We start from the raw sequence: 23,164 nt of genomic DNA, 5'->3' as shown, positions 1-23,164 counted from the left end.
ATCTTAGAATTTACATTTCGCTCGAACACCCACACCCATATCCGAGCAACTTAGCCTGAAAGCAACTATACGTTCACTTCAAAACTCTCTTCTCTAGTTCACATGCAGAGAGTCAAGATAATCATTTATTGGTAGGGCCCTTAGCATAGTCACAATGAAAGTTACCCCTTGACCTTTTCCAATGAGACAAGATCAGAAAACACAATAAATGAGTGAGGGGTCCAAAATCCACAATGTGTGCCCCTTTTTAGCTGTCAAACAAAAGATATTATCTCTTTTCCTTCTCGCAGCATATGCTGGAGACTACAGTGGTTATTGGTCCCCCCCCCCCCCAAAACCCCTCCCAGCATCCACAAATATCCCAACTCATAAACCAAATTACTAAAAGCATTACAGCAATTACACAGTTTCATTTTATATAGTCAAGCAATTACACAGTTTCATTTTATATAGAAATGTTTGACTAGGCACAACATTTAACAAAGAGAATATAGGTCATATAGAGCAAAATGAGGGGGGAGGGGGGTTTAAGGTTGTTTCCAAATATACTTTTTGAGATGGAACAACTATATTTGGAAACTCTTTAATAAATGTATAATTCGTTTTAGAATAGACTAAATAGGAAAGAGTAACATATATAAAATGGAACAAACAGTATTCACTTTCTTAAACATGTTGAAACCCATACAAGGCAAAACATAGGCTACATTTTACTACTAATTTCACCTAATATCATTTCAACATTTCCTTACATGAAGACCAAACTGATACATGGAATTGAAAGGGGATTGTTACATAGGTCTGTTGTAATACAATCTGACAATTTCTTTTCATTTGGAAAGTGCATCCAACTAGAAGAGTGAGTGGAAGTTTAATTATATACTAACAAAAGAGCTATGCTCTTAACAAAATTGAAAGCAACTAAATATGACAACAACAAGAGCTACTCTACAAAAAACCTACAGCGAGTGCTGAATTTGCACAAGTGAATTGTATGTACATTCGCCAGCTCCAAAATGAATGGTAGAAGAAACTAGGGAATTTGAATTTGACCTTTAAGCCCAGTTGCCCAGGCTACTCCTCGTCATCAACTTCTTTCTTCCTCAATAAAGATCGGTTGGTTTGAACAGTGCTTTCATATCCGCTGCTATCACCTGATTCAATTATGCGCTTGTCCATTACCCTCTCTTTCATTTCATCATGATGTGAACGTCCATGTTCTCTTCCAGTTCTTCGATCCTGCATGAATCACACAGTTTAAGGGAGGGAAGCAATGCACTATCATATGATGATTGATAGAAAACTGATAAGGTGATTTAAGTACTACTTAACAAAGCTTCCTGGCAAAAGTTTTGACTAGTGTTAGTTCATAATAATAAACTTGATATCAGATATTTGATCAGATTTCTAAAATTAGTTTTTAAAACAATCAACGCGTAGAAAATGAGAGGGAGATTCATTAAAGTTTTCACTATCCAAATGACCCGTTACTGAATCTGTGGTGCAACAAGCATCGTCTTTATAGAGGAGAATGTGGCATGCATTGAATGCTCATAACAGAAAAGAAGACACATGACCTTCATTACATCACAGATAAGTAAACACTCTAAAGCAACAAAATTGCACCATACTTTAGTGATTATTAGACTCAATTCAGTTCATTCCGTCTCCCAGAGGATATGTTCTTCGGAGTTCCTTCACACAATAAATAAGAGAGAAGTTGCATTCCTCTATAAGGAAAGGAGGTTTGCATACATAAAGTTAGCAAGATACCAGGAACCAAAATGCATGTTCAGCTGTCATGACTAGTAATATATGATATTCAGTTTAAGGGCATGCAGTTCTAAGAGGAAAAGCTCAAGCTTACATCGCGGAAGGGGAAATCGTCAGCTTCAAGCATGTGTATCACATGCCCCATCTTTGGCCTCTTTTGAGCATTGGGGTCTACACATCGTAATGCTACCAAAAGGGCACGTTTCAATGCTCTTGAAGATGGCTTCTCACGCAACTTAGGATCCAAAACACCTTCGGAATTCCGGTTAGAAACCATAGTCTTAAGCCACTCAACCAGATTTACCTGAGAGTTAGATCCACTACAAAAGTCAGAACAAGATGCAAGATTAAAGAGGTTTTTTAAAACAAGACGGCCATTTAGATAATCGGAACAAACCTCTCCAGGAGCACGGCTATAATCCACAGGATTCCTTCCAGAAATAATCTCCATAACAAGAATTCCAAAACTATAAACATCACTCCTGTCATTCAACATGCCAGTGCTGGCATATTCTGGAGCAACGTAGCTGATAAGAAAAACAAGTACATTGGCAAATCAATTTACACGGTTACCCCCAAAAACTAGAAGCGACAGTAAATGCTAGTGGATTTGAGACGTCCAGCACTAACCCGAAAGTTCCCATAACCCGGGTAGTTATGTAGCTCCTCTCTGAGCCCAAAAGCTTAGCTAAACCAAAATCAGATACTTTTGAATTCCACTGCTTATCAAGCAAAATATTGCTTGACTTGATGTCACGATGAACAACTTTGGGTTCGAGGCCCTCATGCAGATAGGTCAACCTGCATTCATTGTCAAGAGTTAGTTTTTCATTTAACACAATCTAGATAACAATGACTGCCCAAAAAGAAAAAGCTAGAAGTTTAAATATCCCAAACAAACAGAGCTGAACTTATACCCTTTTGCTGCTCCAAGAATAATATTCATCCGAACTTCCCATGTAAGAGGACTGTATGGCCCTACATCTCCATGGAGCCATTGCTCTAAGTTCCCATTATCCACATACTCATACACAAGCATCCTGCAAATAGCATAGAATCATCTTGAATAATCCCAACACTAAAATCAGCAGATTTGTAGGTCCAAATAATCCTTATAGGCTACAAGCGCAGAAATGTAACGGTAATTGATCAAATCAAATTGCAGACTGCTGAAACTGAAATACCTGTGAGCTCCCTCAGCACAGTAACCAAGTAACCTCACCAAATTCTTGTGCCGAACTCGACCAATTGCTTCCACTTCAACCTTAAATTCCCTCTCTGCCTGTCCCCTGAAAAGAATATCACATGAAAAACCTAAAGAACAAAAAGAAACTTGTTCCTCACCAAATAAGCCTATAAGTACCCATCAAACTTCAAGCTTGCATTTAACTAATCAAGGACCAAAAAACAGTGGCAGATCTACCCCTTCGCAGCTAGTTCAATCGAATCCACTACTTTCAGCTCAGATCATGTACATTTGCAGACTTTTAAAAATGTATATTTACATAATAAACTACACTCTAAACCTACTAACTCTAAATTGTAATTTAACTCATGAGAAAGGACGCATAACCATGAAACACACTTAACATAAATGGCACGCAGACATATGTGCGAGGAGTATGTGACATGCCTAAACATGTTAGCATCTACTCTCTCTAGTTAAGTGATACTCTTTCCTTTTTAGTCTGCCAAAAAAAACATTTTTCTATATTTAGAAACAAGTTAACTTGAAACTTGTTAACTTAATGAGTAGCCATTGAAATGTCTATAGATTGTTCTAGACCACAAATTTCAGCTGCCAGTCTTTCTTTCTTGAACTCGGTGCCTAGTCAAACATCTTCCCATAAAATGGGATGGGGGAGTATATATAAGCAATTGCCCTATGCATACACAAAAAAATAAGCACAAAGCAAACAACTTTTTATCAGTAGCATACAGAATAAAAGCAAACAACTTTGAATGCCTTTTACCTGTTGTTAAGCAAATTCTTAACAGCAACACTACTATTATCTTCCATAACTCCGCGGTACACAATGCCATACCCCCCCTCCCCAATCACATTCTCATGATCAAAAAAATTAGTAGCAATCTCAAGCTCCCTCAGAGTGTACCAGTGACCCCAACCTAAATGCGAAACCTCAGGCACCGCAATGCTCCCCTGCTCACCCGAACGCACCTCCCCGCTTCCCTGACCCGACCCGCCACCTGAACCGACCCGATCCGGGAACTTAACTAAATGACCCTTCCCATTCCCACTCCCAATCTCAATTTGGATTCTTTGTTGATACCCACCACCACCTGAGTTGTTTAGGGGTTCTTTCTCGGGTTCCGGAAGAGGGTCCGGTTTTTCGGGTAGAGTCCGAGATGGGTCGACTCGGATCTCTTTGATTTCGGAAGAGATGTTTGGTGGGATTTGGGGGTTTGTAGAATTACGCTTTGAAGTGTACCAAAGGGAGATGAGGAAGAGGAGGAGTACAATTGCAGCTCCAACGATAATACCAACAACTACCCATAAGTGTAGACCGAATATTGAAGTCTTCTTTGAGAGCTCATCATTTAAGAAAGCTGACATTTTTTTTTCTTATTCTTCTACTACTGAGAAGAATCTTGGTTAGCTGAAATTGGAATACATGAACACTAAGAAGTGTCAAAGACAGAGAGAGGAAGTCCAGTGTAAGGTTTAGTGACAGTATATGGTGGTATGGTGTGGGGATAGTACAGAGTACAGACAGTGGGATGTTAGAGGAGCTGTGGGTGAGTGGGTTTTGGACCAAAGGACGAAGTGAGCGGTCAAGAGTAGGGAGGGGGAGGAGCAGCTGTATTGATGCGACTGCTAAAAGTGGAAGATTTGTTTAAGCCTGCTAAAAGGAGTGAATCGTCAAAATTAGAAGGATTAAAATAGATTTTGCGGAGGACCCTGGTAAAGTTGTTGTTATATAATCCCTGACGATTTTCAGGCATAAAAATAATCTCTTGTAAAAATATACGCTACAATAAATTTTTATAATTCGAGTCTTCTCTGGACCCGCTGCCCTATTATAATAGATTCAAAACTACTTCCTCCATTTATGTATTTTACTTTTAATCTAAAATTTATTTATATGGTTACAAATTATTTCATTAAGAATAAAAGTAAAGAATATAAACTTAAATTAATTCAAATATAGAGTTGTACAATTTTTTGGGACATATTAAAACGAAAAGTACATCGCATAGGTTGGAATAAAAGAATACCATTTTTAATTTTTACTAAGTTTTAATATTATTAATTCATTTTTTCTAAGTGGCACTCCCTTAAATGACAGGAGTAGCATATTTAGAAACATAAAACTCCAGTAATATTTTAGATATTCGTACGGACTTCTAATTTAAAATCCTAATATTCAAAAATCTTCTTTATAATATTAAACTTTACAACGATCAAACTAAGACATAAATGAAGCGGATGATGTAATAAATTGAGTTGCATTGCTAGATGTTTTGTCTGAAAACAAATCAGTGGGATCTTGTAATTATATATATGAAAATGCATTAGGAAGGTTAATTCATCTCCTACGACACCGACACAATTTGTCAAAAATTACTTGTGACGACGAGTCAAACTCAATCCGTACATCTCAACGTAAGTTACTCGTTTGGTAGGGTACATAAGAATAATGCGGAATAGTATATATTAGTAATGCATGGGTTAGTAATACAAGTATTAGTTATGCAGATATTATTTCTTATCTACTGTTTGGTGTGGTGTATTAGAATTATAATGCTTTGTATAATTTTTAAGAAAAATAGTTGTTTACAAAAATGTCCTCCATATTCTCTAGCTTTAAAGGGACTTTAAGGACAATTATGTCTTTAACCATACTAATAGATGCATTAATAGCCTTGGTATTACTAATGACATGGTTTTCTATGCATAACTTATAAATAGGATAATACCAAGTATGATCTATAACTAATACAAGTATTAGTTATACACAGGTTGAAAATATGTACCAAACAAAGTATTAGTAATTCATAGAGCTAATGTTTGCATTATTTTTTTTAATACCTCCTACCAAACGACCCTTGTAAATTAATGCAGTCATGCAATGCAGGTGTTAAATGGATGTTACTTAGGGGTCGTTTGGTAGTGTGCATAAGAATAATGCTGAATAGGATGTATTAGTAATGTTGGTATTAGTTATGCTCGCATTAGTTATGCTAGTATTAGTTATGTGTGTGATTTTTGGAGAGAAAGGGCCTTATTTCTTTGGGTTTTTAATTTTTATATGTGTTTGGCTAGTTTTGGTAAGTTTATGATTAATGGCTATAGGTTGATAAGTTTGGACTTTTTAGGACATTTCTGTAAGATTCCCTTTAAAATTTGGGTTAGGCGTGTAGGACTGTAGGTAAAATTAATTCGGTATTTCGCTATACCTAAATCTCGAAACCTCAATATCGAGGATCGTACCGAATGACCAATTTATATCGGTCGATAGGGTAAGCGCTCATTTCGTTCTTGCTTGCTTTCATTCTGTTATGAGAGAGAGCCGTTATACTTTCTATTCTCTTTAGATAAATGACTGTCCGCTGGAAAATACAGAGTAGGATTCATCCGTGTGGTGAATGAAAGAACATTCGTTGAATGAGTTGACGTTAAACCCCGAATAAACTAATACCGAAATATCGAATTAATTCGGTCCGATTCGAAATTCAATTTTTCAAACTTTATGCCCACCCCTAAGTCTAATTTATTGTTTTAAACTTGAGCAACTTGAATATATGTTACACTTTTATGTGTCAAAATAAGGGTGGCAAGTGAGTCGGTCCGGGACCGGGAACAGCACGGGACCGCAGTTCAAACGGGCCAAGACATGTAGGACCGGTATATGTGGACCTGGGCCGGTCTTGTGGGCCGGTTCTAGGCCTTGGGACCGGTAGGATCGGGACCGTTTGTCCCTCCAAGGGGCCGGGACCGTCCCGGCCCCTTGGCGGGCCAAACAGTTCCAACGGTAAATTTTAAAAAAAAAAATAGCCGTTTGAAAAGTTTAAAAATAGCGGTTGGGTTGTCAATAGCTATTTAATCCCCCAACTTTATTTTAACCCCAAACTTTTTATAATTACATTTTCTCTCTATTTTCAACTAAAAATAACCCCTCATTCTTTCGTTTTTCTTACAAAATCTATATCAATCTATCACGGTCTCTCTCTAATTTTCTTCTATACTTGCTACTATTGCTTACTTTATTGTTACAATTTTGTGAAAAATTTGTGAAGTTGGTGAATTGACGTCTTCAAGTCTATAATCAATTTTCAACAAGTTGTTCATCAATTCGGTAAACTCGTTCCAACTCTTAAGTTTTAATATTATAGTTTTGTTTGTTTTATTTATTTGCTATTACTTGATTAATTAAGATGGCTTCCTTAAGAAAATTTTTTGGTAAAAATAAGGGAAAATCCAAGAATGACAAATCTAGTGGTCATGTTGTTCCTCCTCCCCTGCCTCCAACTCCCTGAACCAAAACCCATATCCGCCCTACACCTACTATTCTTGATAGCGATAATAGTTTATTACAATTTATCGAGAGTCAATTTTGCCATAATATTGTAGCTAGTGAATAATTAGACCGTGAATTAATGAATATTCTTTATTTTAATAATATTATTGATGAAAATGATGATAAGGAAATTAATCTTGATAAAACTCAACCAGAAGATGATACACCCACTAGTCCTGCTCTTGATGTTAACCCAACTAGTATAATCCTGCTAATCCAAATGATGTCCCATTTGATACTCCTGTTACTACCTCTACTTTTTTTAGACAACCTACCAAACGGACGGAAACATCTCTTGTTTGACCATTTTTTACTCAACTAGTTCCAGGAAATAAGGCTAAGTATAAACCTTGTTGTACAAAGTTAGCTTTTAAATATTTTGGGTCGAGGGGGGGAGGTAGGGGGACGGGAATTTTGGCTAGACACATACAAAATTACCTTCAAGATAGAGTCAGATTTCTTCGTCTGAAAGCTTTAGCCGCGGGGGAAAATGTACCTACTCCTAATGAGGCTGACCCTAGTACTGGTTCAAATCAATTTTAATGGGGAATTAATATTGTTGCTAGTTGTATTTTATATTATGATCCAAAAAAAGATCGGGAAGAATTGACAAAAATAGTAACTGTTATGTGTTTACCTTATAGTTTTCCTTCTGACCCTAACGTTGTGCATTATATTAGAAAAAAATTTAGTCCTACTTTTTCGCCACCACCAACGAAAATTCCTCCGGACCTTGAAGGATTTATGAAGTTTGTAAGAGATACCATGTAACATGTGAACAAAAATTGGTATGTATTATGTAACTTGTATTTTGGCACATCTTGATTAATTTTTTTTTCTTCTCAATGGTGGTATTAGCACCTTGTTGTGCTCATTCCATAGGAGGGAGAAAGACTAAGAAAGATATTGCCATATTTTTTTAATGCTATAATAAAATTACAAGGCATTGCTTTGAATATCTCTTTACAATATTTTTGTCTTAAATTTGAATTAAAAAATTTAGGTCACAATTCTATAATAAAATTTACAAGGCACTGCCTTAGATATTTTTTTTAACATCTTTTTGTCTCTAATTTCTATTTAATTTTTTTTTTAAAATTTAGCCGTTGGGACCACTTAGCCTGCGGCCCCGACCCGTTTAGCCCAGGGCCATGAGTTTGTGGGCCTGGTCCCGGGCCAGTTCCTACAAAAAGACCGTTTAGCCCGAGACCATTAGGCCCGTTTATTTTGGGATCGGCCCGGTACCGGGACCGGGGGGCTTTGCATCTATACCCGCTTTTTGTGTCACGTTTTAACTTGTGCCCTCTTTGTAAAAAAAAATTACAAGCGTACTCGTTTTTTCGCATAACTTCAACATACGGGGCTGAAGTAGCAAATGCAATCACGCAAAACTTCAGCATCTGAAGTTTTTATTTTGTAACTATCGAACTTCAGCTCTAGAGCTGAAGTTTTTGTTTGTAACTAGCAAACTTCAGCTCTAGAGCTGAAGTTTGTTTGTAACTGGCAAGTTTTTGTTTGTAAGTTTCAGCTCTAGAGCTGAAGTTTTTGTTTTGTAATTGCCGAACTTCAGCTCTAGAGCTGAAGTTTTTGTTTTGTAACTGGCGAACTTCAGCTCTAGAGCTGAAGTTTTTGTTTATAACTGGTGAACTTCAGCTCTAGAGCTAAAAATTTTGTTTTGTAACTGGCGAACTTCAACTCTAGAGCTAAAGTTTTATTTTTGTAGCTGGCAAACTTCAGCTCTAGAGCTGAAGTTTTTGTTTTGTAACTATCGAACTTCAGCTCTAGAGCTGAAGTTTTTGTCTTTGTAACTGGGGAATCCCACTATCAAGATGTTCTAGTTTTTGATAACTCACCCAACTTTAGTTTACCGTTATTAGATTTTATGTAATCGGATCCATCATTCAGTTCCATCTACTGTACTCTGTTAACTTTCATGTTTTAAATATATCAAGAGCTACGTTTCATAGCAAAAAAAAAAGAAACTCAAAAGAGAAAAGAAAAAGAAGAACAAACTCCATGCGCATGGAAAAGAATGAATTTGAAATTTACTGTTAAAGGGTGGGTTCCTTGTGCAGAAACATTCACGGTATCAAGTAAATTTCCAGCAATGGATGACGGAGTTGTGTTTCCAGACAATGAGGAAACTGGTTTTAATGTTATAATAATCCAAATGGAAGTCCTCAGTATATTTGTTTTAGATTCATTAATCAAAGAGAGCAATGTTGAAGTCATCGTTGTAGAAGAAGAAAGAAGAAAATGAAGGAGGAGAAAGAGAGCTGAAGTTATTTAAAAAGTGAGTACAAATTAAAAGTTTTTTAAAAAATTGGTATAGATTAAATTGGGGCGATCAAATAGAGCGCCCCGTGCAATTTTTACCGGGACCGAAACCGTTTTGACCGGCCCACTTGGCTAGTTTAGGGACCGGACCGGCCCACATGCCAGCCTTGTATCAAAAGATGAAACTTTTACTTATTCTAATTTTCACTTTGTTGGGAGATCTGACGTTTTAAACAAAAGTGAATCTTTAGACTATACATATACGGATTTCTGATGGACCCGAGTAATTCATCTATAGACTTTAATTGAAAGTGTGTCTTTATCTTTTTCTACTTGTTCTGCTTCATTGCTCTTTTATCGGTGTTGTTTGGTTAGAATTGGCTGGTTAAAAAAATTCCCTTGAAGATAGCAGATTTTGTTTGGCTCCATTTTGAGGATGATAGTGATACATCAAATACCCCTTTTTCTTTCAATTTCTTTTTTCCTTTTTTAATTGTAGCTGTGGTCCTTTTATGTTTCTTTATTGAAAAATTTGATGATTGAATAGTGATCTAATTAGTTTATTTTGTTTCATTCCATTTACATAAGACTTCTCATGATTAATATGTACAAAATAAAACGAACTCGGAACTCGTTCATGCTAATCAATTATGTAAAATATAGATCAATGAACCATTGGTTCTATAATTTTTTTAATGATGGTGGTGTTCGGATAAATATATGCACATCTCGATAATTCCAACAAATATTTACTATCTCCTACCATCAGGTAGTGGAAAATTCCATTCAATAAGGTATTTGAAGATTTCAAAATTGAAGGTAAGTAACTACCATTTGTTATTATGAACGAACAGAGACAAATAAAGAAAACAAGAAAGATTTTTCAAATAAATCAACATAAAAGTATTTTAACCAAACAATTTTAGTTAACTGCCTCAACATTAGTTGCATTAGACAACAGTTATAAAAATTTAACCAAACAAGTTTTTGAAAGTTTTACTTAGTAAATTTAGAAAGCTATCCACAGTCGATCAAGACGTAGTATATCAAAAAGTGGTTGAGAAAACTTATTAAAGATCCAACTCGGATTTCTGCCAGAATCGTATGATAACAAAATTGAATATGAATGTATCCACCTTCCAACCAAATAGTAATCCTAAAGTTTAGTAGCTTGTTACATTTATTTTCTTAAACTATAGAGGGTGGTTGGGGCTTGGTGCGGGGATATATATATGCCGACCGATCAAATTTGTAACTTGCCCTAATTATTGTATCTATAGACCATGGTCTATCAAATATTACAGATCATTTGGTTGGTGGTATACAGAATTATAATCTCAGAATAACTTGTGGAATTATTTTACTCCCTCCATTTACTTTTAGATGTCCACTTTTGACTTTGCACATGATAAGTTATGCGTCTTTGTTTTGATGATTTGACATACTTCATAAGAGAATCAGATAGGGAACCTGATACAATTGGCTCCTTAGCATTTAGAGCAACTAGTCAGATGTCAGGTTCAATTCTTAATGAAATCAGATAAAGGATCGACAGAAGGAATAGATAGGGATCAGTTCATCCGGTCGCAGTACAAATCAACTCTACAGTTGTTAAAGCTACTGCATTGTACTGGCAATAGTACAACATCACTGTTGAAGTGTGCAGTGTACTGGACACTCCCTTGCATCATCTTTGATGATCTCACACATAAATTATCAACATGAGGCAAGGGATTTCACTTAACACTTGCAAATCCAAATATCATATTCTCTCAAGTGCTAGCCACCACCTCTCTCAATAACAAAGCTACTACAACCTAAAGGACCAGATCTAGAGATTGAAGACATCTTAAGTCCTTAGGTTTGTTGAGTCTTTGTCATTTTGTTCTTCATTTGTAATCTTACACTACTTTCAAGAAGTATCTTTGTAGGACAGATTTTAACCATTGTTTGGTTTGGTTTTTTGACTAGAGTTAGTCAAGGTTTGTTGCTTTGTAATAGAGTTATTGTAAAGGTCTTATAATAGAGTTCTTGTAAGGGGTGAGGGACTAAGAGTTTAATTCCTTGATTGCAATAGATTGTAATCTGAAGTTTTCTTGATTTAGTAGAGTTGAAATCCTACTAGGCTAGATCGTGGTTAATAATCCCTTGAGCAAGGAGTTTTTCCACGTAAATATCACGTTGTGATGACTCGATAGGTCATTTATAGTTATAACCCTAAATTTTGTATTTCAAAACATCGATTAGCTTTGTTTAGACTTCCTCGGTTTGCATGCATTGTCCGTATCTTTTTCCGAAAGGCTTGTGAAAAATTGACAAAAATGTAAAATCATGCCTTAAAACTCCTTTAAGTTGACTTCGGTCAACGTTTTGAGCAAATAAACCCGGATCAATATTTTGACTGACCGTATCGTGATCTGGGACTTGGGTGTATGCTCGAAATCGAATTTGGAAGTCCCTAGCTTGAATTATCGCAATTTGTTGAAAACTAGAAGTTTAATGGTTTAAAGAAATTCCAAGTTTCACCGTAGTTTGACTTTCTTGCTACCGGGTCCGGATTCTGGTTCCATAACTTGGTATAAGTTCACTACAGTATTTATGACTTGTCTGCAAAATTTAGTGCAAAACGGAGTTGATTTGACGAGCTTCGGATGTCCTGTTGTTAAAATAAAAGTTCTTAAGTTTCTTTGAAAATTTCATTGGTTTTGGTGTCGCTATTCGTAGTTCTACGTCATGTTGGTGCTTTGACCATGCGAGCGAGTTCGTATGATACTTTTGGATGTGTGTGCACGTTTAGTTTGGAGCCCCGAAGGCTCGGGTGAGTTTCAGATAGGCTACAGATGATTTAAACTTAGAATTTTTTGGTTTTCTTAACTTCTGCTAGTGTCTGCTGAATCCTTCTTCGCGATAGAGAAGATACTCCCACGATCATGAAGAGTAGCTGGGACTAGAGTGGATTTTACTCTTCGCGAATGCGAAGTACTGGACGCAAACGCAAAGTGGAGGGGGTTGCCCTTTGCGAACGCGGACATCATATCGTGAACGTGTAGCTTTGGGGGACCTGGGGAGGGGGATAGGTGATTTTCTCTACGCAAATGGGAGCACTGGCTCGCAAACGCGAAGGCCTGGAAGGAGCAGCCTTCGCGAACGCGTGAGTATACTCGCGAACACATAGGCCATTTGAGCCGCTGTGTATCGTGAATGCGCCAGGCCCTTCGCGAACGCGAAAAAGGCATGACGCCCAGACCTTAAATATTTCCAAACACGGGATTCCACCCATTTTCACCATCTTTTCATTAGAGCTCGGCCTAGAAGCGATTTAAAAGAAATATTTCATCATTGTTTCATATGTTAGTATACTTTAACTTATTTTCTTCTATATCCATCATCACCCATTAATTTCTAGCCTTAATCTTTATTCTTTCATGGTAGAAACCTATGGACTGGGGAAGAATTGGGGGATTTTGCAAATTTCAGATTTAGACTTCAAATTGAGATCGAATTTCGAATTCAATTCCATAACCATGCTCGGGGGTGAATGGGTGATAGGTTTGTGTCCGAATCTCGTATTTTGACCAAGCGAGCTCATGGTTTGACTTTTATTAACTTTTTCAATAATGATCTAAATTGAACCTCTTTTATTCGTAGGTAGTTTCTAAGACTTATTTTGAATCGTTTGGTTAATAATTTGCTAGATTTGGTTTGTTTGGAGGTTTGTTCTAAAGGCAAGGCCATGATTGAATCTTGGTAGATTTTAAATACTCTTGCCTTATGTTTTGATGATCTAACAAACTTATTGTTAAGAACCAGATAGGGAACCTGACCTACTTGGACTGCTGCAAGCTTTAACGGATTCCAGCTAAAGGTGAACTGCTACAGCTTCAGGAGCTAGGAACCCACACAAGGACCTGATGCTCTTGTGGTTTCCTCATAGCAGTACGGAGTCAATTGGACATAGCTGGAAATGAAGTGACTGACGGCATTGTTTCTGCCGCACTGCACTATCTGTCCACTCATTCTCTAACCAAACAGAGTACTCACATCATTTCAAGTGATGTGATCAAGATGTACCCACAATGAGCTTTATACAAAACATCACTGGAAGGTTTCTGTTTCTCATTCAAGCCTCTTGCAAAAACAGAGAAATCAATCCTCACAAGCTTGAAGAACAAGGTTGAACGCAACTACGGATCAGTTCCTAAAAGATATTATGTTGTTGTTCTAGTTGAGTTGTAACCTTGTTATTGTACTTATTGTATCTCCTAAACTACTTACCTAGAAGCGTTTGATTAGGAATCTTCTTGAAAATTCGTAAACTCCTTGAGTTTATGTTGTGACTAGATTTAGTCATAAGGAAAAGTCTTTGTAATTGTAGAGTTACAAAGTGGCTTGTGGTGAGAGCATCACAAATTAGAAAAGGCCTTTGTTATTAGGAAGTCACAAAGTGTCTTGTGGTAAGAGTCCTACAAGTTAGTTGAGTAAATCCTTTGCAATATGAATTATTGTAAAGTGGCTTGTAATAGGTAGATTACAAGTTAGTGAAGTTAAAAGCCTACAGGTATAGGTCGTGGTTTTTTGATCCCCTTGTGTGGGACTTTTCTACGTAAAAATCCTCTACCTCATTTATATACTGGTTTATTAGCATTCTCATCAGAATCTTGTAGAGGACCAGGAACTCTACGGTTTGGTGGACCCATACAAACTAACAATTGGTATCAGAGCGGGTTCCTCCTATTAGGCTAACACCTAGGAAGGATCCTCATGGCAGCTCCACCAAATTTTGAAGAAGGTCATTCCATATATCGACCCGCAAGTTTAATGGACAATGCTATTGGTGGTGGAAAGCTAGAATGCACGATTTCATCATGGCTGTGGATTGTGACCTATGAGATATCATTTGCGATGGTCCTTATGTTCCAATCAAGGTACTAGATGAATTTCCATTTTCAATGGCAAAAACCAGCAAAGAATACACTGAAGCAGACAAGAAAGCTGTGGAGAAGAATTTTCGTGCCAAGAAAATTCTAGTATATGGAATGGGACCTGAAGAGTACAATAGAATCTATACCTGCGACACTGCAAAGGAAATATGGGAAGCTTTGCAAACAGCTCATGAGGGAACTACACAAGTAAAATAGTCTGAAGATAAACATAATACTGGTGATAGTTCCATGATGGTAGTTGAAGGCAAGGAGATTAGATATGATTCAACTTTTGCTTTGATGGCTCAATCAGATGATAATGAAGACAATGACAACAAAGATGTAAACTTCAGGGATGTTCAGAGAAATCTGAAATCCTATTCTCCAAAAAAAAACTCATGTGTTTAGCTGATGTTTTAATCACTGCCTTTTGTAGTCTTGCGGAGGATAGGAATTCTTTGATCTTAGAATTAGAAGAATCTGAACATACTAGAGAAGACTTAGTGGCTGCAGTTACTGACCATAAGAAAACCATTGAAACCCTTAAAAAAGAAAAGAGTAATCTGTTGGCAGAAATTGCAGACCAAAGGGAAACAATAGTAAAACCATGGACTAAGTCAAAACTTGCAAGTTCTGAAAGAGGAAAGGAGATAGCAAGTGAGGAATACATTAGGCTTGAAGATGAGGTGAAAGCTATGAGATTTAGGATGTGTGCTAAAATTGAGAAAAACAAGCTTGTCCAAACCAATCTAGAAAGAGTAATGAATGATCTTGAAAAGTCTCTTAAGTGGACCTAATCCTCAAAAGCTACCACTGCCTTGCTTTCTAATGATTGTGAAAAAAGGCAGGGAGCAGGGTTCCAAAGGGAGAAATCTCCTCACAACCCCTACAATAAGTACGTCACTATCTCTGATAACTGGCCTCGTAACCAATGTGGGAATACTGGGCGCTTCAAGGAAGGTGTCCAGGCCAAGAATCAATCAGTTCAGAAAGACAAAGTGGCTGCTGTAAGCACGTGATTTTTGACCCTCCCCGAGGATTTTCACATTTTTTTAGCATAAATATGTAATTGGGTCCAATATAGTCATTTTAACTATTTTACTTTATTTCGTTGCAAGAAGAAAAATCACAAAAATATATATATAATTTTAGTTTATGTACTTCTCATAAACTTGAAAAAATACAAAAAAATTGTACTTTATTTTGGTACTTTATATAAATTCGAAAATTACAAAAAAATATATATATAATTCTATTAATGTTTTGTAGTCGTTTTAATACAAAAAATATTATTTTATATTTTGCCTTTATTAAAAAATGAAAATTACAAAAAAATAGTTTTATTAATATTTTATAGTCATTTTTACTTTGAAAAAATACAAAAAATATTACTTCATATTTTACCTTAATATTTACGAAAATTATAAAAATAGTTTTATTAATATTTTATAGTCATTTTAACTTTGAAAAAATACAAAAAATATTACTTCATATTTTATCTTAATATTTACGAAAATTACAAAAATAGTTTTATTAATATTTTATAGTCATTTTAACTTTGAAAAAATACAAAAATATTACTTCATATTTTATCTTAATATTTACGAAAATTACAAAAATAGTTTTATTAATATTTTGTAGCTATTTTAAATCCTTAAAAATATTTAAAAAGATATAGTTTTGTTAAATACTAGTCTTATTTTTGGTAGTTATTTTGCTTACATAGGACTAGTTAAGCAACGTGTTCCTATTTCTCGGGTCTGGGCAAAAGAATAATATTCGGGTTCAAACTACCCGGTTTTAGGCCTAATTTTCGGACCTAGCCCATAATAAACCGTGTCCAGGACACGTGGGGAACCCCACCACGCGTGGGGGACATATGCCTTGAACCCCACCACGCGTGGGCTCATTTTTCTGGGCAAACCCATGCTAAATACACGGATGAAACATTTGGGAAAGGAGGATCTTTGGAAAAAGGTTGAAGAAAAACGGACTTGGAAAATTTTGAAACAAAAAATGACTGTTCATGTTTCTTCTTCCTCCGGTGAAAACGAAAAACCTACTGAACCCTAATTCACTGTTCCTTCCTAAAGAAGAAGAAGGAAAACTCCAGCGACCAACCAGTCCCTCTCCGTCTCGCCACCTCCGTCGAACAACCAAACGGGCTCGTCGACCACCGCTCGTCGCAACCAGTCCATCACCTTCCCCGTCACCTTCTTCCTCCTTTTGAAAACTAGAAAACCCATACCCCGAAACCACCTGCGTCCACCCCCGTCACCTTCCCCACCGTGAAACCACCATAACCAAACAGAAACCAGTCGCAAACCACCCCCCTAACGCCTGAACACCACCGGACAACCCCGACCGGAGTTGCTCCACCATTTTCAAGCTTCGCTGCATTTTCGAGCAGCTGGTTCTGCATGTTTTCGCGTCGCACCCCCCCCGTCGCAGCCCTAGTCCCGTCGACCTCAACCAAAAACCCAGCAACACCCATCGACCACCCGTCAAGCAGCAGCCATCGCTGCTGCGTCGTCCAACCACCCCCTTCGTCAACTGCCCAAACGACCCCTCCAACTGCGGCTTCACGTACACAGGTGTCGCGCCGGAAAAATACAGCAGCAACCAAACAATCCCTGGTCGTTGACATTTGTGGGTCTGAGCTTTCTGTTCGTCGAGGTCCGGTACGTCGAGGTCCGGTACGTCGAGATGTTTGTCCGAGGTTTTGTCGTTGTTCCTCGTCCAGTGAGGTCCGGGTTGAGTTCCGTCGGGGTCGTGTTTGTCGTCCTGAGTTTGCCGAGGTTCAAAGGTTAGTAAACCTCAAGTATTAGATAAGAAAATGTTACGTTAAATGTTCGAAGATGCAATATAGAAATTGGTATGATAATTTTCTGCTTATGTTTTCATCGTATGCATTTTTGCTCATTTTGCGTTATGTGATTCTTGTTTATTTGATGTCATGTAATTAAGTTTGACTAGTTGTTCTATGACACAAGTTTGACGTTAATTTGTTCGTCCTTTACTTCGCTTAGTTCATTCAAAAAAATTTTATTATTAGTACATGTTATTACTACTCCCGAAATACTCATTCGCTAAAACTCTTTTTATTAAACTTCTAACAAGTTATGAGATTTTAGTTGTAAAGAAGCTGTAAGGTTTAGTATGGTTAAAAGCGTAAAAATGGCATCCCTTTAAAAATATAAAAAAATAAATAAATAATAAATAATAATAAAAAAAAATAAAATGAGACGAGCCTCGCCAAATAAAAGGGACAAATTGCGGGGCCCTCACAAAATATATGTATTAAATACTTAGATTCCGGGATGGGTCGTTTAGCAAATTTCACGGCCCTACCCAAAAAATGATAATGCGCTAGTTGCTTTAGGCACGCCTTTAATAATGTTATCTCCCTAAACTCGGGTGCACATTTATGTGACCCAAATCCAAATCTCAACGGAGTCGAAATATGTCTCTAGTCACGGGCACATTGATTGTGACGTGGCTCGGGACGCATTTCCACGTCGTTGCAAATTCCTTCAAAAAAATAAGAATGAGATGAGCCTCGCCGAATAAAAATACAAATTGTGGGGCCCTCAGTAAATACTTGTTTTAAATTACTTAGAATTCAGGAGGGCCGTTTAGCGAATTTCACGGCCTTCCCAAAATAATAACACGATAGTCTCTTTAGGCGCGTGTTTAATAATCTATTTTCTTAAACTTGGGTGTGCATTTCATGTGACCCAAATCCAAATCTCAAAACATCAAATAAAATGCGTTCCGGATTGTGGGTGCATTTCATGTGACGCAATCCAAAGACGTGTTTTAAGCGATGTTCACATTCTTTTGAAATAACAATAATAAAGCGGTAAAAAGTTAAAATTGGCACATTGGTTCATAATTGTATTTAAAATCAGATAAATAAGCCGAATATAACAGTTGAGCGACCGTGCTAGAACCACGGAATTCGGGAATGCCTAACACCTTCTCCCGGGTTAACAGAATTCCTTATCCGGATTTCTGGTACGCAGACTGTAATATAGAGTCATTCTTTTCCTCGATTCGGGATTAAAATTGGTGACTTGGGACACCCTAAATCTCCCAAGTGGCGACTCTGAAATAATTAAACCAATCCCGTTTCGATTGTCCTTTAATTGGAAAAAACTCCAAAGCGCCCCCTCGGGTGCGGAAAAATGAGGTGTGACAGCTCTGGCGACTCTGCTGGGGATGTAACACCCAGAACCACTGGTTCAGGGTTAAGAATTCGAGCTTAGAATAATTGTTATTATTTGGCTTTATTTATTATCTGATTATTACATGTTTTGAGCCTAATGTGCTAAATGCTGCTTTTACCGCTTTGATATTATTTGAACTGTATATAAACTGTGCCGAAACCTTTCTCTTCTTACCTCCGGGGATGTGCTTACTGGTTGAGACTCCCTATTCTGTTAGTGTCATACCCTAAATAAAAGAGGCTCGGAAAGTTTCTAAGCCGGCTGGCCTTTTGGTTCCCGGAAAGGAGCTCCTTCCTCAGCTCGAGTTGTCCGCTCGGGTACACTGTCTAGAACACCGACCCAGGTTTTTGAACCTAGTATAACAAAGCCACATGCCGGATCCCTAGTAGGAACGTTTATTTGCATCATGTGCATTTGACTTAGGGGACTCAACATAGGGGTTGGGTCCATCTAGGACAAGCAACCTGAAAATAATAGACAATCTTTCGGCATCCTATGTGCTACATGTTGTATTTAGTCAAGGGCGTATGGGTCATTTGGTCATTTCCAGCATGATGTTATTTTAATCAAAGCATGGGGAACATTTGTGGAATCCAAGAAGTCTTGGAATTCCCATATGTCCCCCACGCTTCATATGTTGGGAAAAGCGCATGGGGAGCATTTGCGGAATCCAAGAAGTCTTGGAAATCATTATGTCTCCCATGCCACATTTTTGAAAGAAATAATAAATATAAAAAATAAAAATACAAATAAAAACAAAGCATGAAAATTCGAAAAGATTTTGTATGTTGTCATCATTTTCCACATATAAGAAAATCGTGAAAAAAGGAGAAAATAACAGCATAGAAGTCCGAGTAGAGTCGAAACTCTGCCGAAATTTTGAAAATAAAAAAAAATGTCTTGTTAGTTTGTTATATTAAAAGCAAAGGAAAAATAAAAAAAAATCATCATTGTTCTGTCTGGTTTTTTTAAAATATTAAAGAAAATAGTTTGTTTTGCCATTAAATGAAAATGAAAAAAAAGTCTGGTTTTTTTTTTAAATGTTTTATTTTATTTTATTTTGTTTGTCTATGAAAATGCCAGAAATAAAAATAAAAAGAGTCCGGCGTTGAATGTAATTTTATTATTTGTTCCGAAAATAAATATATATAATCCAAAAAAAAAATGCAAAAATATTTTGACTCTTCTTTAAAAGTTCAAGCATTTCTTTTACTAAAGGTAAAAACTCCAAAAAAAAAACATTTTCTTTTTCTTTAGAATAGGAAAAACAAATGAAAAAAAAGAAGGAATGTTCTAGGTTTTACGTTAGTTAGTTTGTTCGTTATGAATTAAAAATAATAGTTTGTTTGTGTGTTATATATATATATATATAAAAAAATAGAAAATGGAAAAGGGTCTTCTCAAAAATAGTCTATTTGCCCGAACTACGCGGGTTTGATTCTCACCGGATGTGAGATACGTAGGCAACCCTCATCGGGTCCAACCCCACCGTTTTGCTAAAAAACCAAAAACAAACAAATAATAATCATAAAAAAAAATATATGTCAAATTTTAATTTTTGTCATAAAGAAGTCGGGTGACGTTGTTTTATCAAGACATAGCTGAATGTTCCCGAAAGAGACGCCGGAAGGCTGACTTTGCATAAACAGCCACCTTTTGGGTCATGTCTAGGAGTTTGGTCCAGTTGACCCACACAGCCTTAAAAAGCTTCGTCCCCGAGACGCTGAAGGGCCGTGTTTTGCAACACCAAGTTTTTATCATAATTTGAAAAAAAAACAAAGAGTAAACGGTCAGGTGAATGCCGTTTGGATGTTTAGTCAAAAAAAAATGAAAAAAAATAATAAGCCGAGCCAGCTTCGGCCGCGTCTTAAACCGTTCTTGCCGAAATAGCCTTAGAGTATCTTTCAGTTGTCGAAAGGTTATTTTCGTAAAAGAATGGACAAGTTTGTAAAATGTCATAAAATAATCCTCCCTGGCCTCAAAATTCATGTGAGAATTGGAAGGGACCCCATTTGCAAAAATAACCATTTGGTTAAAATTAGCAAACGGAGGAAGAAAGTTGGCCATTTGTTTTGAAGTTTATAAATCTTTTGAAAATTGTGAAAAATGGAAATTGTGAAAAATGTTTATTATTGTTTATCTTTTATTAGCCCGAACTACGCAAGGTCTGATTCATGCGAGGGCATCATACGTAAGCAATCTCCATAAGATTCGACCACAGCAAAAAGAAAAGCAAAAAAAAATGAAAAAAAAAAGAAAAAGAAAAAGAAAAGAAAAAAAAAGAAATGAAAAAAGGAAAAAAAACATCAAAAAGAGAAAAGAAAAAAGATGTTGTTAATAATGAGGACCGACTGAGTCCATTCTAACCTGTTTGTTTCGCAAATAAAGTTAAGGTGATACACACTCTGCGGGGATTGGGCCTGATAGCAGAAGCACTCAAATCCTATCGGGAACTTATTGACGGAGGTTGATGATATTGAAGCTGGCAATGGTCTTGACAATACTAATGCAAAGCTCAGTGGCTAAGATGCCAAGTTTGATAAAGTGGGAGGACGCTCCGTTCCTTGGTTAGCAAGAGAGAAGCTTGTAGTGGCTTATTTTGTTGTCATTTCTGTTGTCCGGATTATTAAGGTTGTAATTTGGATTTTGTCCTGTGTCAAACCTTCTTATCTTTCCATTTTGTCATAGCAGTTTATTTAAATTTTGTCCAGTTTGTGTTAGGATTTTATTCTGGTTGTTTTGTTTGGTTTTTATTCAAACCATTTCGCCGGTAGTCTAATGCAAAATCCGGTCTTTGATTATTCCCAGTCATCTTTTTGTTTAGTCATTTTATCATTTTTGTTCAATGCCGATTCTAGGGACATGACATGCGCACCCAGTTTGGGCCTAGTCTTAAATGTTAATCATAAAACCCTGGGAAGGTGATCAAAGCATTTAAAGGAAATAAGGACGGTTTGAGATTATTCAGAGCTCGAGTCATGTGGAACTGGGGCAAGTTAAACACAAAGAAAACCGTTAAAGAAAGATTCGCCTAAATTGGCATGAGGGTCATTCATAATAATGAGAATGAGAGTGTCGCCCAACGGTGCTTTAGAAGTGACAAATGAACAAACAGATGTTGGATATAATTGTCAAGTCCAGCACCATCAGAAGAGACTACAAATTTAAATTGTGTTGTTTGCACTTGGCATGTGTTGAAGACTGGAATGACGAAGGCATTTTGTTCTGCTACCCAAACACTTTATCCTTCGTTACCCCTTTTGAGCCTTATTTATTTTCTTTCATACCCCTCGTTCGGAATCAGTAACAACGAAAAAAAGAGAAAGAAAGAAAACAACAACGAAAAAAAAGAGAAAAAAAAGAAAAGAAAAGAAAAGAAAATTGATAACAAAGAAAAAAAAAGAGAAATCAAATGAAAAAGAGAAATTGGGAACTACGTTTGACCTGATTCCTCAAAGAGGATACGTAGGCGCTTCACGGCTCGGTCATAGTTTTGAAAAATGAAAAATCATCAATTAAAATATCCCCAAGCAAGAAACTGGGGCAAAAAGTTGCGTTTGATGTAAATAAATCTAATTTCGAAGGTTGTAATTAATAACCCAAAATTAATGCATTTTTTGAGCCTTTAATACCTTTTCTTTCTAGCCCTATCCAAAACCCACATTACGGTCCAAAGAAAGACCTTCCGATCAGTCTTCAAAAGATGCCAAGTCAGACAAATGAAGAGTCTTACCGGCGAGCATAACATTCTGTTCCACAGCAAAAGGGACTCTAATCTCCAGCAGAAAGAGTCATACCGGCGACACTCCACATCCCCAGCTGGAAAGTGATACAAATGAGAGAGTCTTATCGGTGAAAACCTTCACAGGCACCATAAGGCGATGAAAGCTGAGAGAAAAACCAGAAATGAGAGAGACTTGATAGTGAAAACCCTTCGGGCACTACAAGTCGAATAAGATTGAGAATCAGAGGGGGAATCGCCAATTGAAGATCTTAAAAGATGATTGACGGCAGAGGATAGGCCACATACGCATGTCATGGCCATTAGAGTCGGTATCTGCGTTTGATAGATTTTTATTTATAGTTTCTTTTGTAAAAGAGTCATTCGTTTCCTTTGTCTTTTATTTTGTTTCTTTTATCTTTCTCCTTTCATAGAAAAATTCCCCAATAGAGTCTGTCGGGCCAGAACAAGTATGAAATGACTTCAAATATGCCATCAGCTTTTCAAGATGAGATCTGACTAGTACATCCAAATGGTATAGTCAGCAAGGAACAAGCGCGAGGCCAGTGTCAATAAAGATATCCCCAGCAAAAGGGAATTGACAAAAGGATTGACGAGCGTCAAGAGGGATATCCTTGCCAAAACCAAGGTTATAAACCTCAAAGACAAGGCCCGTGAACAAAGCAAGGAGAGCAGTGAGCA

At 36.9% G+C, this 23,164-nt stretch overlaps 1 protein-coding gene across 1 annotated transcript; it reads right to left on the bottom strand.

Annotated features, from left to right (window-relative positions):
- Positions 1 to 636: 636 nt before the first annotated feature.
- On the bottom strand, positions 637 to 4,568 carry LOC104239750 (probable serine/threonine-protein kinase At1g01540). Its single transcript, XM_009794472.2, has 7 exons — positions 3,747 to 4,568; positions 2,958 to 3,062; positions 2,691 to 2,813; positions 2,404 to 2,574; positions 2,171 to 2,300; positions 1,868 to 2,077; positions 637 to 1,239 (listed from the first exon to the last, which is right to left on the bottom strand). Exons 1-7 carry the CDS (start codon positions 4,346 to 4,348, stop codon positions 1,075 to 1,077), a joined length of 1,506 nt encoding a protein of 501 aa, XP_009792774.1. The 5' UTR covers positions 4,349 to 4,568; the 3' UTR covers positions 637 to 1,074.
- Positions 4,569 to 23,164: the final 18,596 nt, after the last annotated feature.

Source organism: Nicotiana sylvestris, chromosome 10 (assembly GCF_000393655.2).
Source record: "Nicotiana sylvestris chromosome 10, ASM39365v2, whole genome shotgun sequence".
Taxonomy (NCBI): Eukaryota; Viridiplantae; Streptophyta; class Magnoliopsida; order Solanales; family Solanaceae; genus Nicotiana; species Nicotiana sylvestris.
This window is presented reverse-complemented; position numbering and strand designations above follow the sequence as displayed.